Source organism: Adiantum capillus-veneris, chromosome 30 (genome assembly GCF_014529385.1).
Source record: "Adiantum capillus-veneris isolate H3 chromosome 30, ASM1452938v2, whole genome shotgun sequence".
Lineage (NCBI taxonomy): Eukaryota > Viridiplantae > Streptophyta > Polypodiopsida > Polypodiales > Pteridaceae > Adiantum > Adiantum capillus-veneris.
Window position 1 is genome coordinate 32,490,829 of NC_140960.1, and position 20,227 is coordinate 32,511,055.

At 44.2% G+C, this 20,227-nt stretch overlaps 1 protein-coding gene across 2 annotated transcripts; it reads right to left on the minus strand.

Annotated features, from left to right (window-relative positions):
• Positions 1–297: 297 nt before the first annotated feature.
• On the minus strand, positions 298–18,606 carry LOC147417760 (uncharacterized). Of its 2 annotated transcripts, none has more exons than XM_086506995.1 (4): positions 18,449–18,606; positions 17,684–17,779; positions 1,030–1,839; positions 298–927 (listed from the first exon to the last, which is right to left on the minus strand). In XM_086506995.1, exons 3-4 carry the CDS (start codon positions 1,802–1,804, stop codon positions 506–508), a joined length of 1,197 nt encoding a protein of 398 aa, XP_086363121.1. In that variant the 5' UTR covers positions 1,805–1,839; positions 17,684–17,779; positions 18,449–18,606; the 3' UTR covers positions 298–505. The 2 variants fall into 2 exon arrangements, with proteins under 2 accessions (XP_086363121.1, XP_086363122.1); XM_086506996.1 differs by having other exon boundaries at positions 17,684–17,793; positions 18,449–18,595.
• Between the last annotated feature and the right edge of the window lie 1,621 nt (positions 18,607–20,227).

Sequence of the window (20,227 nt, forward strand, 5' to 3'; positions counted from 1 at the left end):
CTAAGACATCCCCACTAACGTGATCAGTGCCCAATAGTGAGTGTAGAGCTAGTGGTACAAAACTAAGAGTCCCTATTGTTTGCATATGCCCAAAATTGTTCACCGATCCTATATACACACACTGTCACACTCCACCTTGCAACCCATAAAGTCCTTAAGCCGGTAAAGTGTCTTTATATTCTGCAGCACTTGACAGACTACCTGAAATAAATTATTTGCACCAATGCATCCAGGCAGTGAAGTGTTTCTAATCACTATTTCCATAACATCAATATTCATGTAAGCCGAGACAGAGAAGAAAAAAGAGCATGTCATAGCACAAGTTTGTTTGTAAACTGGCAACGACTGGATTAAGAACACCGCACTTGAAAAGAGCAGCAAGTAAACACCTACCTACACATTTACAAAGCATTTGCATCCAAGCCAAGGTTGGAGTGATAGGTGAGCAACCTTCACCAAAATTGCACATCATCAGAAACCTGGATAAGCAGAAAAGGCTTGCTTACTAATGAGATGAGAAAACTCCCAAGCTAGAAATTGTATGTGTCATCCTCTCCATTGAAGTAATCAGCCCCTTTCCAATCTCGATCGTAGCCTCTAGTTTCTTTTCTTCCAGTTGAAACCTCTTCTCTGCTAGCTTCAATTTCCTTTCCTCTAACAAGAGCTTACGCTCGCTGAAATCATTGACTTTGCTCTTGGCATTCTTTGACGGACCATTTTGCTCCATTTTCTCCACCTTGTACACACCATAAACTATCCTTTTCTTCTTCCCCTCAGGGGGCGTTGCTTTAACAGAGCCCCGTGGTGCCACTTTCCGCTTCTCACCAGCAGAAGCTAAAGCCTGGTCATCCACAACTGAGGGGCTTTCTTCAACAGCTGGAGTTGTCTGTTGAATCGGCTCAGACCCAACATTTGTGACTGCCTCCACTGCAACAGAAACATTGAAATGATCAGCACCCAGAATGCAAGAGCCCAAATACACTTATTCAATGCAAGAGAACATTGTCAAAGAGACCCTTCCATTGCCACCTGAATCGTCGACAATTGAGGAGTCTATTACGATGGTGGTCAGATCAATCGACTTCAGAAAGCCAAATCGAGCAGCCATTGCATCATACAGCTCCTTGTCAAATACCCGTGGAAAGCCTTCTCTCTCTCTTTCATCACCCTGCATTGCCCAGAAGCTGCTTTTGCCTGGAGGAGGTTGCTTTTCCCAATCTGTGATCTTTCTAAATGCCAGCCAAATTCTTTCCCATTTGTCCTTGCATTGAGAAGCGGACTTATTCGAACCCATGGCCCTGCAAAACTCGGCAACCTCATCCCACCTCTCAGGTGGAACTCTTGCCTTTTTTCCTATCTTCTCATTCTCCATATCCTCGTTTTCATACTTGTCAGCCTCAGCTTTTTTTGCATTGAAGAGGGCCATGATTTCATTGTGGCTCCAATGACAACGAGAACGCTGGGCAATTTTTGTTGGGCCTCCATCAAGCACCGACTTATCTGAAGGAAAGTCCAAAACACCATCTGACATAACAATATCTTGGCCTGCACCCAGCCCCATATCTCCATGAACACCTGGACTTATGTCAAAGTCTCTTTGTTCTGTCTGAGCTGAAACTCTTTCAAAAGCATTTGGGGCTCTCATGATGTGCTGAGAAAGCTTCTGTGAAGAGTTCAAATCCAAAGGCATTTCACCTGCACGATCTGTAAAACCAAGGTTTGGGAAGGGGCTTAAACGAATTGTCTGTGGCGATGTGGACCCTGGTATTTGAGACATGTTAATAACAGAGTGAGGATTGGCCATCCTAAAGCGAAGGAGCAAGTTAATAGTTGAATGACCTGCAACCACAGCCAAAGAATAACACACATAAATCCAAAGAATATCAGCTTACCAAAGCTCATAATCATCATAAATGGAAAGAAAGAAGCAATAGAACAAAGAACTGCATCATAAAATGGTGGTGACAATCTGAAGGGATATTCAAGCTCCTCTGTTTGCAGTAATGGTATCTTTTGGCTGAGAATATTAAGTGTATATAAGCCTAACAGCCTTCACCCAAGTTTTTCGTTGGCATGTTGTCCTTTGATTATTCTCAGTTAAATAAATACTCCCTACTTAAGAATGCTAGGCTGTGATGGTAAGTCAGGGACACCTCAAGTGCTTTCAGAGCTGTTTCCTGACATTTTTTGATCTCGGCTTCACTTAGATTTCATCTTTATAACTAACTCTTGACTAACAAGCTGATTAGCTATTCATAAAAGCAGACCCACTTCCTTCCTCCAGTATTGGCTCATTTGCCATCTCTCAAATCCTACGATAGCACAGCCAAATCTTGCCATTAATGTCCCACAAGTTCTGACGAGTTACGGACACAACCTTGGAGAATCAAGGCTATTCAGTTCAAGAACCAATAAGCTGCAACGTATTACAGTCTATGATGTAATAAGTTTTATGAACATACCAAATAGAGTAGACTCATTAGAGCATTTCATCACATTGGGTGCAATCCACCCAGGGCAACATGAAACGTTTCATGGTTTCATACGTTTCAAGGTTTTGAAACATTTTGCTTCAGAGCAAGAAAAAAGCAAAACAGGTTTTGTAATAATATGTACATATTTATTTATGTATTTTGGTTTATATTTACACACACAGACATACACTTACCTATATACGTGTATGTGCGTGTGGGTGTGTGTGTGCGCATATGTATGCGTGTATGTACACAGTGCACACCCACATCTATATTTATAAGCACACACATTAGGTGTGCATGCATGTATAGGTACGTATAGGTACACACATTAGGTGTACATGCATGCACACACATTAGGTGTGCATGCATGTATAGGTACGTATAGGTACACACGCATACATACATTTACGTTTATTTCTTTCTACACATGCACGCACACTCAAATATTCATAGACATGTATAAAGAGAGATTGGGCGCCCACTGCGTTGGAAGCTTGAAAAAACAAAACAGCAAATATCAATTTTCTTGCATTAGAAAAAACCAAATCTATTTTTTTGTTTATGTCTACATAAACTCTATATTTTTGTATCATTATGTTGCTATATAATGCCCAAAACTAGTTGAATACAAAGCTCTTGTTACAAAAGTTTAAACCTCAAAGTCTCAGTTGTTTCATTAAGTTTCGTGTTTCTACCGTTTCGCCAAAACCTTCAGGGTTTCATGCTTAATGCTGCAAAACTTGAAACCTGAAAAAGGCTTGCGTTCTGGCCATTTCACCAAAACGTGGGAACGAATCGTGAGTTTCAAAGCTGCAAAACGCGTTTTTATGTCACATTGAACCACCTACCATCAAGGACTTTGTTTTTTGCCAGAGTTTACGATGAGCAGCTTTAGTGCTGCACATATAATTGCTCACCAAAACCTTATCGTATTCTGAGGATACTAATGGTATCATATTCTTTTGGCTTGTGAGTCGCTTTGTGTCTAATTGGAGGAGCACATGCCATTCCTCCTAACAGAGGCAGCTACCTAGGCATAGCATGAATGTTAGGAAGGAGCACATCTCTGACTTGTATGTATCATATAGTTTCCAAGCGTTTGAGCAAACAAATATACTAAGAAGCAATGACAGTGGTGATACATGATTACTTTGGCAGATTTAAGGTTTGGGTTCACTTTGTGGACCCATGGCTCTCACATGGTTGCATACACAACTGTGGCCACTTATTTACGGCCCAAAGAGGGGAAGTCTGTGTATGACCCCGAGTGGGCAACAAAATAGTGCTACAACAAAGAAGGGGCTAATACCCTATAGAGACGCTTAAAACCGTCACAATGTAGAGTAATCGCACATTTAGATCACGCATGAGAAGAGGGAGAGAGCGAAAACACAAAAAAGATGGAGAAAGAGAAGTGACCATCTACTCACAATGATGCAGCATATGTACAAGAAGGAAGGGAAAACTGACCCAAGAAGAAAGGTAGTTTTTTTTTTTTTTTTCGGGGGGGGGGGGGGGGGGGGGGGGGGGCATGTAGAGTTTTTGCATCAAATCAGCCATTGAAGATTTCAGCCCTCAGTTCAAACTTCAGCCACCATTTTCAAATTTTCAGCATAACCTCGTCGTCAGTTACAGATTTTGCATTTTCAGCCCTAAGCCTCGCAAATCCAAGCACGTACAGCAAGATCCCATCAGCATCTCAACATCTAGGACCATTGTATCAACATTTGTGCAATTTAAAGCAAACATTTGTGCAATTTAAAGCAAATACCTCTCTAGCGATAGAGAGGGGGTGTCACAAACTGATGGCGTGGCTTCACAGGGCTCGGGAAAAGATAGGTTCGCTTTATCCAAAGCCTGTTCAGAATGAAAAATGGCCGTCTCAAATTTGAGCGAGAAGGTTCTCAAGCCGGTTCAAATTATGGAATTTGTAGTTATAATATGAGATTTTTAGAGTGATTATCCCTCTCAAATTTAGAGTTAGCCTCCTCATATGCACATGAAGAGGTTCCAAAGCCGGCTCCACAAGAAATGTTTCCCGAGCCCTACCACCCGTGACAGGACAAGTGACGTGGCAGGCTGTACGGAGGTCCTGTAAATTGTGTCAACTGCTGACATGGCTGCTGTACGGTTTCTCCGCAAAAAAAGCGTTGACTGCTGACGTGGCTGCTGTACGGATTTCCGCCAATTGTGCTGGCTGCTTTTTGGCAGTTTTTGGGACCAGATGCTTTTGGGACAAAGTGCTTTTGAGTTTACTGCTTTTGGGGCTCTGCTTCGGGGCATCCCTTGTAAGAATAAATAGATCCTAGGGACCTCACTCTGCAGAGCATCTAGACGCAAAGTCTGAGAGCAGAGGTCTCGCGAGTGTTGTACTTTGGTCAAGCATTAATAGAAAAATAAATACCGAAAGGGGCCCCAGATTTTGGGGCCAATACCTCTAGGCACGGAACTACGCCGAGCCGTGTCTGACTCTCTCTCTCTAATTTGAAAGTGTGATAAAGTTGTGAAGTATTTTAAGAGATTCTCTCGTGTGTCGTGCCCGATTCCCGACTTACGGTGCCCAAGTCTGTAACAAGCGGGCCCTTGGAGGGGGGTTTGGAACCCCATCTGGTGTTAAGTCTCCTTCTCTCTCTATCACTCACAGTATCATTCTCTCTTCTCTCTTTCGCTTTTGCACATCTATTTCATGAACTAAAAGGAACTCTCTCAAGTAAAAGGAACCTTGAGTACGCACTGAGCACTCAAGTGATGTGACGAGTATGCCCAAAGCTTGCTCATCTTTGGTGTGAAAGTGGTTTGACCACACCACAACTATGTTTTTATTAAATACCCTTTTGTCTTAGCCTTGCCATGTGTGGAAAGCCCTGACCATTGAGCTTATATGTGCCCTTCTCCCCTCCCATAATGGTGGAGTGAATGCGAGTGTCAGGAGGTATAAGGAAGGTCTTATCCACTATGTAAACGGGTAGTGTCTAATCCTCTACAAGGGAGTGTAAATGCGGTACACATAAATTGCATAGGAAAAGGGTGTAAGGTTGCCAATGGTGAAGTCACTCTTCACAAAAGGGGAAAGTTGTGAAGCACCTCTTCACATAAGGTGGATTATTTTGTGTGCACAAGAAAAGGTTTTGTTAAAGATATCATAATAACACATGTACACACAAAAAGAAACTTTGGAACTTGTGGTTGGGCTAAGATCTCAATTGGGATAGTGATGTGAGTGTGATGTGCATGTATAGTGATTGTCGTCTTTGTGCAAGTGTTGGATATCACTGGTCTAGTCCATCAATACTTAGTCAGTGTCTACTGAACTAGTTTCTTTCCTATGTCTGTTTTTGCATAATCCAGGGTGATTACAATTCTTTCAAGAGGGGGGTATGTCACAAAACAATGGCGTCGCATGGCCTATTGGGCAAGACCCAGCCAAGGGGCCTAAATCCTAATGGAAACGATAGCAGAAGTGCTAACTTGCAGGTTCTTGTCACAAAGTGATAACTTGGCATGCCCAACTAGAAGAGAAATGGTTGAGTGGACAAGAGACAACAACCTTGAAGAACATACAAGCACCAACCCGAAACCCTAAAAGACACAAGCTTGCACGTTGAAACAAGTTTCCGTAACTCGCCCTGACATGCTGACGTGGTAGATCGTACGGATGCTGACGTAGCAAGGCCTGTACAGATTTTCCGTGTCCTATGCTGGCTGTGCCACATGGCATGTTGTACGGAATTCCGCGATTTGCGCTAGCTTTTGGGAGCAGATGCTTTTGTGGTTCAGTGCTTTTAAGCCTGATGCTTTTGGGGCTCTGCTTTTGGGCATCCTTTGTACTGTTTATAAGAGCCCTTGGGCCCTCCCTCTGCAAAGCATATGGACGCAGAGTCTGAGATCAGAGGACCCTCGAGAGTTGTACCTTGATGTGATCAATAATAAAGAAATACCGAAAGGGCCACCAATCTTTCGGGCCAGTGCTTCTAGGCACAGAACTCCGTCGTGCCGTGTGTGTGTGTGTGTGTGTGTGTGTGTGTGTGTGTAACCCTAGATCTCCCTTGCCTTGCCTCGTCCTCCTTCACGCTTCCCCCACCCTCCCCCTAGGCGAGGGGCTGCCTTGTGGGGGGGCATCAACAGCCCCGCCCTCAACGAGGCTCGACTCCGCCCTGCTGTCGCCCAGCCAACGAACCTCAACTCTGCTCGCCCACGAGCCCGGCGCCACAACTGAGCTCGACTCTGTGCTGCACTGCCCGCCCACGAGCCCGGCACTAGAACTGAGGCTCCAGTACCGCCAACGAGACCTACTGCCAGGCCCGTGGGGTCCGCTCCGCTGCCCCTGTTCGTGGAGTTCGACTAGCTCCTGCTCTGCAAACGAGGCTCGAGCGCCCATGGCTATGAGAAAAGAAAACCTTCCAAGCAGCAAGTAAAAACAGTGCAACAACCTTTTTTTTAGCCCAAGCAACATAGGCATAGGTTCCCTTGGGTGTGCCTTTCGGGCAACAAGCATGGCTACTTGGGCCTCATCCCAAGGTAAGCTGACCTTTGCCGGGGTTGTGGCGACACCCCCGAAGATGGACAGCCCTACCCGCCTCCAGAATGAAGTCGAAAGGCTCCGCAAGGAGAACAATGAGCTCAAACAAAGACTGATTGCCATCAAGGCTAGGCTCACCGTAGTGGAGAACTACAAGAAGGAAGAGATGGAGCAGATGGAAGTCAAGTTCAACGAAACAAAGGCAAAGGTAGAGACCTCTCTCACCAAGACGGTCAAGAACCAAATGCGAGGTCATCCTTCACAAGGTCGACGATCGTGTGGCGTCCACACTACACGAACAACAACGACAAGATGATATAGCTCCCAATGTCCGCATTGGTGGGCTCCCAAGCGACTGGAAAGGTGACGGGGATCTCAAGCTCGAGTCCTTTTCATGCATCCAATCAACAACCCACATGATATAGTGGGATTTAGCCACAATCAACTCCATTACACACGAACATCGTACTAACCATGCAATCATCGCTTTCAAGACCAAGGCGGACCGAATCAAACTCCTCGAGCAATCGAGGCTTCTTAAAGACACTAAAATTTGGTTTGCAAAAGACCTTACTCCCGCCCAACTCAAGCAGAAGAAGGCCGAACTCCAAGAGATGCGAGAGGCACGCACGGCAGGAAAATGGGCAGTTTATGGCGGAGGCAAAACCATTATCCAGGAGTTTCGAACTCCCAAACCGGCCCCCCCTTCATCCACCCCTCCTTAGGCTTTGTCCATTCTATCTTCTCTTTTTGTTCACCCCTCGTTGGACCCTCAGTCCCTAACTGAGATGTATCTGACAACCCCCTTGCACTATTTTGTGTTCGGTCCCATAGGTCATATCTGACCTCCGTGGACGATAATTCAATCTCTCTCTCTCTCTCTCTCTCTCTCTCTCTCTCTATATATATATATATATATAAAATATAATATATATATATATATATATATATATATATATATAATATATATATATATATATATATAAGTTCAGTGATTTTTGGAGTTCTTGTTCGTGTGTTGCTATTGATTCCTCGCTTGGAGTGTCCAAGCCTATAACATTCTGGTTCGAGTGGCCCAAAAAGGGGGTTAGGGTTAAAAACCGATCGAGGGGCCTAAACCATTGTGAAAATAATGCAGGATCCTCAACTTACGTAAGAAGAGCTAACATGGCAGGCCGTGCGGATTTCCACGAATTGCGTTGATGACGTTGCAAATCACCTTGGGCTTTTTGGGACACCAAATTTTGGCCCTAATGCTTTAGACTTGTGGCTTTTCATGTAATTGTTTTTAGGATAAGCCAGGGGCCAGTGTACCCAAGGCCTCACTTCTGCTCAGATTTGGCTTGGAAGCCTTGAGAAAAGGACCTTCGGACATTGTACTTTGTGAATCATAATAATAAAGAAATATCGAGAAGGGGTGCCAGTGTTTGGGGCCAGTGCATCTAGGCGCGGAACGACGTCGACTCTCTCTAGGTAATTTGCAATTTTCTCACATGTGTTGCAGTATATATTTGGCTTGGAGTGTCCAAGTCTACTACAACTTGTAGACCCTTGGCCGAGGGGCCTAGAATCCTAAATTAAAGCAAAACCAAGCAAAACCAACACACAAACTAAAATTACGTATCTGCTAATCACGTGGCATGTTGTATGGACCATCCCGGATTTTTCATTGACAGTATGTACGGATTTCCGCATTTTGTGTTCCAGTCATATGGGTGCCAAATTTTGGACCAACCGCTCTTAGACCTACTGCTTTTCATGTAACTGCTTTTGGTAAGGCATGGGGCCTTTAAATAAGCCTTGTGGGCTCTCTTTGGCATTCTAATTTCTAGCCGCGGGAGAGCAGAGCAAAGCCACAAAGTTGTACTTTGTCCAAGAAATATAAAGAAATCCCGAAAGGGGCGCCACAATTTGGGGCCACTGCAGTCTGGGAGTGGAACTCTGCCACTCCGTGTCTCGTGTGGATTCTCTCTCTCTTTCAGTTTACTTGTTTTAAAGTGTTTAGAGTCTGTTTAATCTGCACTTTTCCCTTGGCACGTGGTGCCCTCCCACTACATTGGTATCAAAGCTTCAATCATGTGCTTTTCTGAAAGCATGCCGGTCCTCCCAAGAACAAAAAGAGCAATGTGGCGTTTTTGGATTCCTACGGTTCTTCCTCGACGAACTTTGTGACATACTCTCAAGGCATCCTCAACATAACCTCCTGATTTTGTTTTCAACAATTTTTGAGCTACATGTTGTCTCCTATACTGCCTAAGGCTATTCCTCCTACGCCTCCGGCACCAGGAAGCACAATGGCCTCTACCCGAGTTTTCAAAAACATGGTACAACCATATGATGTTGACCTTGTGCAATTGCCTCTGCCACAGCTGTTGCCACCACCTCCCCCACCGCTACCTGGATACAATGGTTGGTGGAGTTCTGTCACAAACTGCTGACGTGTCAAAAGCCCTGAAGAAGGGAGCCAACTTACACATGCCGGCCGAGGGGCCTAAACCCTAAGAAGAACAAGTAGCAGAAGAAGAAGTCCTACCAACTTATGGGGACCCCGTCCGATGGGGCCCCAGTGACATAAAGGGAATAAAATAAAGCAAGACTCACACACACTCATGCAAAGCTGATGACGTGGCAGCTGTACGGAAGTTCCGGAATTTACGTTGGCTGATGATGTGGCAAGCTGTATGGATTTTCGCGTTTTGCGTTGGCTGATGACGTGGTAGGCTGTACAGACTTTCATAAATTACGCTGGCAGTTTTTGGCATTGCTTTTTAGATGAGAAGCTTTTGAGTTTTGAAGGCTTTTCACTGTAACTGCTTTTCAGGCCAAGGGCCTTTAAATATGAGGTTAGGGCTCATTCTCTTGCATGCTTTCTGGAGAAGGTGCAAAGTCTGAAGTACCGGCTTGTACTGTGTTGATGCAATATAAAGAAACACCGAAAGGGGCGCCAAGGTTTGGGGCCAACACTCTCAAGGGTGGAATTCCGCCACTCCATGTCGCGTGTCATCTCTCTCTCTCTCAATTCAGTTGTTATTGAAGTGCTAAACGTTTGTTTCAGTCTGTTCTTTTCTATTGGCACGTGGTGCCCGTCTTGTGATAGTGGTATCAGAGCATCAGGCGTGTGCTTTTTTGAAAGCATATCTGTCCTACATAAGAGCAGACAGAGCTATTGGAATTTTATTTGAGGTATCTTCGGCCTCCGACCCCTCTGAAAGCATACCGGTCCTACATTCCAGCCACCATTCGGCGGTTGCGCACTCCAGAGGGGGTGGTGAGTTGTGGTTTGCTATGGACACACCGATGCACTCATCAGAGGAGTTCACATAAGATATGGCCATGCTCATGGCTTATGGAATTCCGACATTCCCAGAGAAGACACCACCATCTTGGGTGGACAGACACTTACCAATTGACCTCGACACGTCAGATCACTTGCTTACGCAACAACATCTACATGGACTTAGGGAGAGGATCTTGGATCTCTTCTTGGACAAGTTCATTGCTTGGATCTACAGACTGGAGTGGACTTCAGTACTTTGGACTCTCTTTGAGAGTTTACCCGCGAGATGTGGGAGATCAGGCATCCCGCAACTACATTCGAAGTCACCCAGAGCTTGACTTGGATGGTAGTGCAGTTGCTCTTCTACACTCCTAATCATTTGGATTGCTACCTTCAGAGTTGCTTACACTCAGCCTTAGTAACCTTACAGCAGACTTATCCCAAGACCTAGGTAGTAGGCCACTCCCAGATCAGTCACATTGAGAGCCACACCGAGATGCGGTTTGGTGGCGTTGTTGGTGCGGATTTTGTTTTGGTTGACACCAAAGGATTGGAGGTGAGATACAGGCAAGATGGCGCAGTCAGACTGGTCTGGCCTTTCCTCTTCACAGAGGTTCTTCATAGCGCAGACTCCTTCATCTGGCTTTCCCTTCTTCATACAGGATGATTACGGTGCAAACAACTTCGTCTGACCACACCTCTTCTCAAAGGCCCTTCACAACGCAGACTGTTGAGTCTTGCTTTCCCCTCATCTTGGATTACCCTATGTACTGACAGGACACCATTCGGTGGTGGTACGTGCGGTCTATCAATGACTGCTGCAGCTTTCGGTAGCTTCTACAATGCAGACTGCTTAGTCTGGCTTTCCTTGTTTCGGAGGACGTTTACGGCACAGATTACTACATCTGGCCTTCCTAGAGTTTCACACATCTTAGCCACCTCGCCACACTGGGTTGCAGGTTCATGCATTGACAGGCTTCAAGTCATGCTCATGACGGTTCCTTGGCTTCTCCATTTTCTCCAGATGGTTTGACTATAGACACCACAGATCCTATTGGGTAGGACACTTGCAGGTTTATTGGCACTTCTTTCACGACAAGGAGTTGTTTTCACACTCAATTCGAGACCTTCACGCAATCTCTTCACCCTGTATTGGCGGAGTACAGCAGTTTACTACACTACTCGTGACGGCACTTTACCATGGAGATTTCTTGGTGGTCAGGACACCCCAAACTGCTGCTACACTCATAGAGTATCCTTCAATGGACATTGTAACAGACATCTTCATCATTTGTCTCACATCTTCGGCTTCATACGGTTTGTTCAGCATCAGGTGCTGAGAGGGGGTGTTAGATTTACACCACTCTGCTGCTTCACTCACGTCTAGGGCACTTCCTTGTACGGCTAGTGTCTCTGGGCTGGCCACCTATAGCATAGGTTGTAACTTGTACTTATCCGGCCGCCCGAGTTTGGGGTCGGCCGCCCACTTGAGTTGAGCGCCCAACTTGGGCACTCATATATATGGGGCCAGGGGGGTACACATTTCATTATCATATGATCATTGTATTGATCTCTTGTTCTAATAGTCAACGGGGGGCTAATTGCCCCATCTTCAAGGCAATGTCAGACAAAACTCGCAAGGGTGGAAAAGCCACACTCGCCATGGAGAATGATGCAAAATCTCCAAGGAATTTGGATGCTAATCCAACCACATCGTCTACAACAACGGAAGCAATGATCATGGCTTACTTGATCTCGTTACAAGAAACCGTCAACAAGCAAGGTGAAGAGTTACGCGCACTTGCAATGGAGAATGGTACTTTAAGAGTTCTCGTTGTGGAGAATGAGCACCTCAAGAAGGTTCTTGAAATGCAAACAACGCGCTTGATGCATCTTGAGAATAAAGTTCAAGAATGTAAACGCTCTCTTGTGGACATGAATGTAGTGAAAGAGCGCTTGAGCAAAGTTGAGAGTGATCATGTATTGAAAGAGGAAACGATAGACACAATACGACATGATGTATGTGAGATGAGAAATGCATCCAAATCATGGGCTGATATATGTAAGGATAATGTGGTTTCTACATCTCCTATCACGCAAGCCATTGTCCAAGCAAAGAATGTAGAGAATGTGGACACTCAAGAATTGCAAGAACGACAAAAACGCTCAAAGAACATCGTCATTCGTGGAATCAAGGAGGAAAGCATGGAAACACCCCAATCTCTTGCGGTTGCTATTGAAAAGTTTTTTGCTACACACTTTGGCATGTCAGGAATCATGGCTTATGGTGCACATCGAGTTGGAAAACAAGGAGTCCCTCGCTCGGGAGAAAGACCTATTGTATGTACCATGGCTGATGAGGTAAAGAGAAAGATCATCCTTGACAATGGTTGGATCTACCTCAAAGGAACGGGTTGTAATGTATATGAGGATCGCACTCTTATGCAACAAAATGTACGTCGCAAAGCATACGAGGAAAGAAGCAAGAAGGTTAAGGTATCATCTCAAGAAGAAAAGGCACTTGAGGAGGATGCAAGTCCACCCAACAAATAGGGACACATGATCTATGAGACCAACTCACGCTTGCGAATAAGCTTTTGGAATTGTAACGGGTATCCATGGAATGCGGGAATTGGCATTGATGAGCTTACCAATGACTCCGATGTGATACTTCTTGTCGAAACATGGGAGCATGATGCGCAACGAATTCTTGGATTTGACAAATACGATGTACATTCTTTGATGTGGGCCAAAAATGCAAAGCAACGAAGAGGCCAAGGAGGCATAGCATGTATGACCAAAAAGGGTTTGAAAGATGTTTCCATTGTCAAAGAAGATAAGTATAAACGCTACTTATGGCTGAAAATCAGCCCACCAAATGGTCAAGTCATGTTTGTGGCCGGCTGCTACATTCCTCACTATGACTCCAACTTTTATGCTCGCTTGAATATGGATAGAGATCAGCCCTTTGTTGAACTAGAGGAAGACATTGCTTATTACAAGGATCAAGGTGAAGTCATTGTTTTTGGAGACATGAATGCTCGCACAAATATGTTACAACACGACACACAACAAGTCGACATGCCGCATGTATCAAGAAGAGTGGATGACTCATACATGTATAATCGAAGTTCTAATGATGCAAAAGAAGTGGATCACTATGGAAAGTCACTTCTACATATGTGCAATAGTACCGGAATGCTCATTGCAAATGGTGTATCTCTATGGCAAGGCACCAATGACTTTACATGTAGAAAGCACAATGGTGCTAGCGTGATTGACTATATGTTGTTCTCAGAAGCCACTCTAGAATGCATACAAAGCTTTACACTTGGTGAATGGAATCCGGAATCGGATCATAGGATGTTATGTATTGACCTCAAGTGTGGTAAACGGCTCGAGCATGTAGCCTCCAATCATGATGTGAATCATTTGTACCTACGTCTAGACTTCAAACGAGCACTTATATATGCTGATATGGTGGACCAAATGTTAAGCATGATAGAGCATCAAGGGAGCCCAACATTAGAATGCAAGTGGAAAGTTTTCAAAGAAGTAATTTTCTCTTGTGCGAAGGAATGCTTTTCGGCGAAACACATGTCTTGCAAAAGGTCTAAGAAGGGTAGCACCAAGAAGAAATGGTTTGACATGGAATGTAGTCAAGCCCGAAAACACTTGCTAAGATTGGATGCAATCAAAGACAAGGAAGTTTACTTGGAATGTTCACACACATACAAAGCACTTGTTCAAAAGAAGAGGAGAAGGTGGGAAGTCGAAAAACAACTTCTTTTAGCACAAGAGAAAGCACATGCATGTGGCAAGTTTTGGCAAAATCTAAAAGGCAAGCGCGTTGAGAGCTTTGGTGACTTGACTCTTGAGGATATGTATATGCATTGTAAGAACCTCTATGAGCAACCCAATGTTGATAAGATGGAGGGTTGTAGCTCCCTTCCATTTATGTCTCCCTTCTTTACCATTGAAGATGTATGCCGCGCGCTTGAGAAACTTGCTGCTCGCAAGGCAGGTGACCTTCAAGGTGTCAAGGCTGAAATGATTAAATGGACAAGCAAGAAAACACGATATTGGATATGCGATATGTTTAACCTTGCACTTCAGTATGGCATGCCTCATGATTGGAGTGCAAATTGGATCAAACCTTTGCACAAAGGAGGAGATGTAAACAATGTGAACAACTATCGCACTATAATGGTTGGTTCTTTGATGGCAAAGTTATTTGGATGTATCATGGAGATGAAGATAAGTGAATGGGCTGAAAAGAATGGCAAACGTGCGCTTGGCCAAGCAGGTTTTCGAAAGCATCATAGCACTATTGATCACCTTGTCACTCTTCGAGTTCTTATGGAAGCGTCTCGATTGAAAGGAAAAAAGTTGTATTGTTGCTTTGTGGATTTCAAGAAAGCTTTTGACATGGTACCGCGAGGAAATCTTTGGAGACGTATGCAAAGCCTTCAAGTGCCGAGAGAATTTATGCATGCAGTCTTTCGCATCTACCAAAAAGTGATATGTCGATTACGTATGGGAGATGGAATTTCAGAATTTTTTGCAAGCACTATTGGTGTCAAACAAGAATGCCCACTTTCCCCAACCCTCTTTGGGCTACTCATTGATGAATTGGAATACATGGTTCTTGATTGTATGCAGCAAGAAGGCATAGAAGAGGTTAAGATTGGAAATGCAGTGATCATGCTTTTGCTTTATGCCGATGATGTAGTGCTCTTGGCACATACCTTAGAAGATGCACAAAAGCTTATGAGTGTCTTGGAACGCTTTTGCCTACATAGCGGGCTGATCGTGAATGGATCCAAAACCAAGGTTATGCTTGTAAAGACCCTCAATGACGAAAATCCATGCATTGTATACAACAATGAGAAACTTGAAGTGGTAGATCACTTCAAGTACCTTGGCCTTGAGGTTCCATCCAATCATAAATGGAAGGATTGTGCAATGCGTCGCTTGGAAGCCGGAAAGAGGGCTTATTATGCATTTGAGAACATGTGCAATGCAGGAGAGATCAAGTCTTGGGCTCTCAAAAAGTACCTCTTTGACACATTGGTGACACCGGTGCTTCTTTATGGAGTGGAGGTGTGGGGTGGAAGCATCGGGAAGTCTACTTGGAAAGAGTTTGAGAATGTCCAAAAGCGTTTTCTCACCAACTTTCTCCAAGTCAAGACACAAACACCCTACATGCTCTTACTTCTTGAGTCCGGATCGCTTCCCATTGAGGTCTTGGGCATGGAAAGGGTTGTGGAGTACATGCGTAAGACACAACGTAGCCCTTTGCATCGACTTCCTAGAATCGCATATGAAGCAAGTCAAAAGGTTCAAAAGACATGCAAGAGCAAAATACTAAGTTCGGGGTGGATGCTTGATATCAAGAAATGGTTTGGAAGATGGGATGCATGTCACTTGGTCAAGGATGCGTCGATCGACTCCCAAGTTAATGAGGCCTTCTTACAACGCCAATGTATCATGGCTTGGGAGAAATCTGGAGGTTCTCGCTTCAGCCATTACACCACACACGTTGCCCCAAACTACAAATCTCTCTTCTTCTCGGAACGAGGTAACCGAACCCATTCCTACATCCTTGAGCCCATCCCGTTGAGTGCGATCCGCACCATTGCCTCCATTCGTCTTAGCTCCCATTCTCTACGCTGCGAGACAGGACGTTGGGGCACTGGCAAGGAGTGTCATCGACTTTGCACCTTATGCCCTCGTCAAGTGCGAGAGAGTGAGTACCACACACTACTTGAGTGCTCAGCTTTTGACCACATTAGGTCCTCTTTTCCCCATATATTCAGCCATGAGCTCTCCCTACATACCTTCCTCTCCCAACCACGATGTGGACTCTCTATTGCGACGCTCATTTCAGCCATTTTTGAGCATCGAGAGTCACTTATGAACTCCACTCACACCACGTGACATGTTCATTTGGTCCCATAGGTCATATTTGACCTCCCAGGACGATAATAGAACTATCTATCTATCTATCTATCTCTCTCTCTCTCTCTCTCTCTCTCTCTCTCTCTCTCTCTCTCTCTCTCTCTCTCTCTCTCTCTCTCTCTCTCTCTCAATGTTGACGTGGCAATTGTACGGATTTCCACGTTTTTTGCTGGCTATGGCACGTGGCAGGTTATGCGGAATTCCGCGATTTGCGCTAGTTTTTGAGAGCAGAAGCTTTGGGGTTCAATGCTTTTGAGCCTAATGCTTTTGGGACTCTGCTTTCGGGCATCCCTTGTATTGTTTATAAGAGCCCGTGGCGCCTCACTCTGTAGAGCATCTGGACGCAAAGTCTGAGAGCAGAGGACCCTCGGGAGTTGTACCTTGTTGTGATCAATAATAAAGAAATAATAGGCGTGCTCGTCTTTAAGAACAGTGCTTCTGGGCGCAGAACTCCGCCATGCCGTGTCAACACTCTCTCTCTCTCTCTCTCTCTCTCTCTCTCTCTCTCTCTCTCTCTCTCTCTCTCTCTCTCTCAAAGTTCACTGATTTTGAAGTTTCTGTTCATGTGTTGCTATTGATTTCTGGCTTGGAGTGTCCAAGCCATGTAACACCGTTTGCAATTTGTTTGAAATAGCACTGATCTGTTTTGAAATAGCTCCAATATGAAATGACAAAACTAATTGACCCTCGGATATTTTTGAGCTAATTTGAGTTGTTTTGCAAACCTAATCGCGGACGATTACTTTTCTTTCAAGAGGGCGGTAAGTGGCCTAAACCCTAACAGAAGGAGAAGAAAGGCTTTCCAACTTACAAATCTTAATCGAGTGGCCTAAAGATTAAAAAGGGGTTAGGATTAAACAAGTCCTAACCCAACCAACTTCCAAACCTTGGCCAAAGGGCTTAAAACCCTAAAATAAAGCAAAACCAACACACAAACTCAAATTGTGTATCTGCTGATGATGTGGCATGTTGTACGGACCATCCCCGATTTTCCGCTAACCGCATACCAATTTCTGCGTTTTGCGCTACAGCCCTATGGGCACCAGATTTTGAATCGACTACTCTTAGACCTACTGCTTTTCATGTGGGGCCTTTAAATAGCCCTATGGACTCTCTCTCTCTCTCTCTCTCTCTCTCTCTCTCTCTCTCTCTCTCTCTCTCTCTCTCTCTCTGTTTACCTCCTAATAATACACTAAAGCAAAGGTGATAAGAAAACATATCAAACTCCACAAGTGAAAAACACGCAATGTCAATGTGAACCGTCGTTGCCAATATCCAATAGAAACAGCCTACTACTAATAAACATGCAAACTTTGAGCAGATTCAATCCTATATGTGGTTAATATAATCATGAATTGTTGTTTGGTTACATCCGTGGGATTGTCACGCCAATAACATGTAATTTTGAGCTCATTAATTATCTCTACAATGTTGGGATAAGGGTGTCACCTGGTGGGATCAAACTTTTTAATCACAAGCCCCAATGTTCACATGGATAATGCTCCTTTTCAATGTTCACCAGAGCTTTCGCACTCCCTTATACTTCTACAAAACCACAACTGTGTCATCCAACTTTCATAGGCTATTAGTGTGGACCCTGAAGATAAGAACACATCTTTCAACAAAAGCATATAACATAGTCAATCCAATCATGACACCACTTGATGTAGAACCAAAAATATGAGATGTGAGTGTCATTATATATACAAGCTGCAAACACAATCATCTCAAATCGTACAACAAGACCTACAAAAATTCGTCAGAGCCTATCTTTGCACTCTCATTAAACGCAGTTTGCAATCTGGCGCCGTAACGTGTCTTACCGATCGCAATGTAAAAATCACATGATTAAGCACCCCTCAACGTACGTTGTGGGCTCACTTCATAAGCTCTTATAGACAAGTTAGTGCAGCATTATAAACCTAATAGAAACATGGGTCTTCTTGACCTGCTATGTAAACACCACATGGTTGAGCACCACTCATCATATGTTGTGGGCTCACTTCATAAGCTCTTGTGAACCAGTTATACAACATTGCAAACCGAGTAGTCTCTCTCTCTCTCTCTCTCTCTCTCTCTCTCTCTCTCTCTCATATGGGTCTCTCGCACACACGAGTAGATCTTTTCTCAGGCTGTACTTTGAAGCCCTGCTACAAAATCTAGAGAGCCGGAATCGCGAAAAGACAAAAGATTGCAGTCAGAGGTGAGGCATACCAAGAAGAAGGTCACACGCGATGCAAAGCAGCCTCCATCGCTGGAGTTGAGGGCAAGGAGAACAGAGAGCGCTCACATGTGTACGCCCTCTTCACTATCTTGGGGTTGCTTCACACCACTTCAACGTCCCCTAAAAACCTAACCAGGAACTCCTCCAAACAAACAAACAAATTGCGTAGAGTCAATTCACGTGGAAGCTTGATGCAAACCAGTTGCGAACATTTTCTGTTCACATGAAGGGTTTTCGCAAACCATATGGCAATTGGTTGCCAATCTCCTCCTTTGGAGGTGGAGCGAGTTGGGAATTGCAAAAAGCGACACAGAATATTGATTTGATTTCAGCGAGAGGTTTACTTTTATCGCCGTGTATAACTAAAATCCATAAATAGATTAGTATTTCTAGTTGTTGTGCGATACTAGCTCATCCCCACGAGAACTGAACAAATATGGTTGTCGGTTGCGCACAAGTGTGCAACCCAAATCCCACCTGAATTGGCTCATAGACTTTTCATTTTCGAAGTTGCTAATCAAGCTAGAGGTGTACTTACTAATTGCACAAATTAACAAAAGTGTAAGTGGATTCAACTTGTTTGTAAATTGATCAATATCCATGTATCTCATCACAAAAGCACAAAGAGATAAGTGTATGCATATAAGTTTTTCTTTTTCCTTTCTTTTTGGGTTTTGTTTGTGTGTGTGTGTGTTTGGGGGGGGGGGGGGGGGGGGGGGGGGGGGGGGGGGGGCGCAATAAGGTTCTCAATAAATTGAAAGGTTTTGTCATCCCTAAGTACAACCCTCACATAGGATTGCACTAGCTTCTAACTAGTCTAGCTTGGCCTCGTTATACTATTTAACGTTGTTTCTTCTCGCCTTAATTATCTTTTTCTTACCTTGGATTGGTTTATGATACGATGCCTTGGAGCTTGATGAGTTTGCAGCATGGACCGGCGGTAAGTAGATGGCGTTCGGACCATAGTGCTCCTTTGCATATTACATAAGAAAACTTCCCCCTGGTGATGTTTCCATTGTACAGAATGAGTTCACTCCCCAAAGTCATTTCATGGCGTGGTCTTTGAAAGCCTTGAGCAAAGTTTTATGCTTAAGCATCATTGCCCAAACATCTCATCTTCTGTTTCTAGCGCATAGATCCCTTGTATGCGTTGCATTTGGAATTGGCTTTTATGGCAAGGTGCTTGTCTAGATAGGGATACATGCCTCTGTTTACTCAACTGACCCTGAGGTGATAGTGCACTCTCTCTTGGCCAGGGAATTGCCTTATGCGCAAGAGAGACGCCAAGAAATGGCTAAGAAAATTATGGGCACCTCAAATAAATGATGTAACATCCTTCCTTCAAAGTACTAATGATTATATACAGTTGCAACTCTATCTTGTACATTCTTTCAATTACATTTCAAAGCTTTAAAAAAACCTAAACTTGGTGTTGTCATTTACTAAGGGGTGTCTTTTTGCTTTGCCAAACAAGTCATTGTAATTGGTGTCGTACGTAAGGGGAGGGAAAGAATGGATTCACAAACACTTAAATTTCATGAATTGTGTGCACTCAAGGACACTAGAAAAGCACACATTTTGCTTGAATTCAAGTTTTTATGTACCCATACAGCTTTGGCTCCAACAATTTCAGGGGGGGAGGGGGGGTTGAATTAATGTGTTGACACTTAAATTTCAGCTGGATTTGAGCTTTTCTGGTGTTCTACAGTGCACACAAGGCCAAAAAAAGCCAAGAAGGGGGGTGGCCACAAGGGCGCATAGAGCAGCTA

Excerpts from the sequence above, each read along its gene's own strand:
- LOC147417760 (XM_086506995.1), bottom strand. The coding sequence starts at position 1,804 with ATGGCCAATCCTCACTCTGTTATTAACATGTCTCAAATACCAGGGTCC. Across the intron at positions 928-1,029 it reads CTCAATTGTCGACGATTCAG|TGGAGGCAGTCACAAATGTT; the intron begins GTGGCAATGGAA and ends TTTCTGTTGCAG.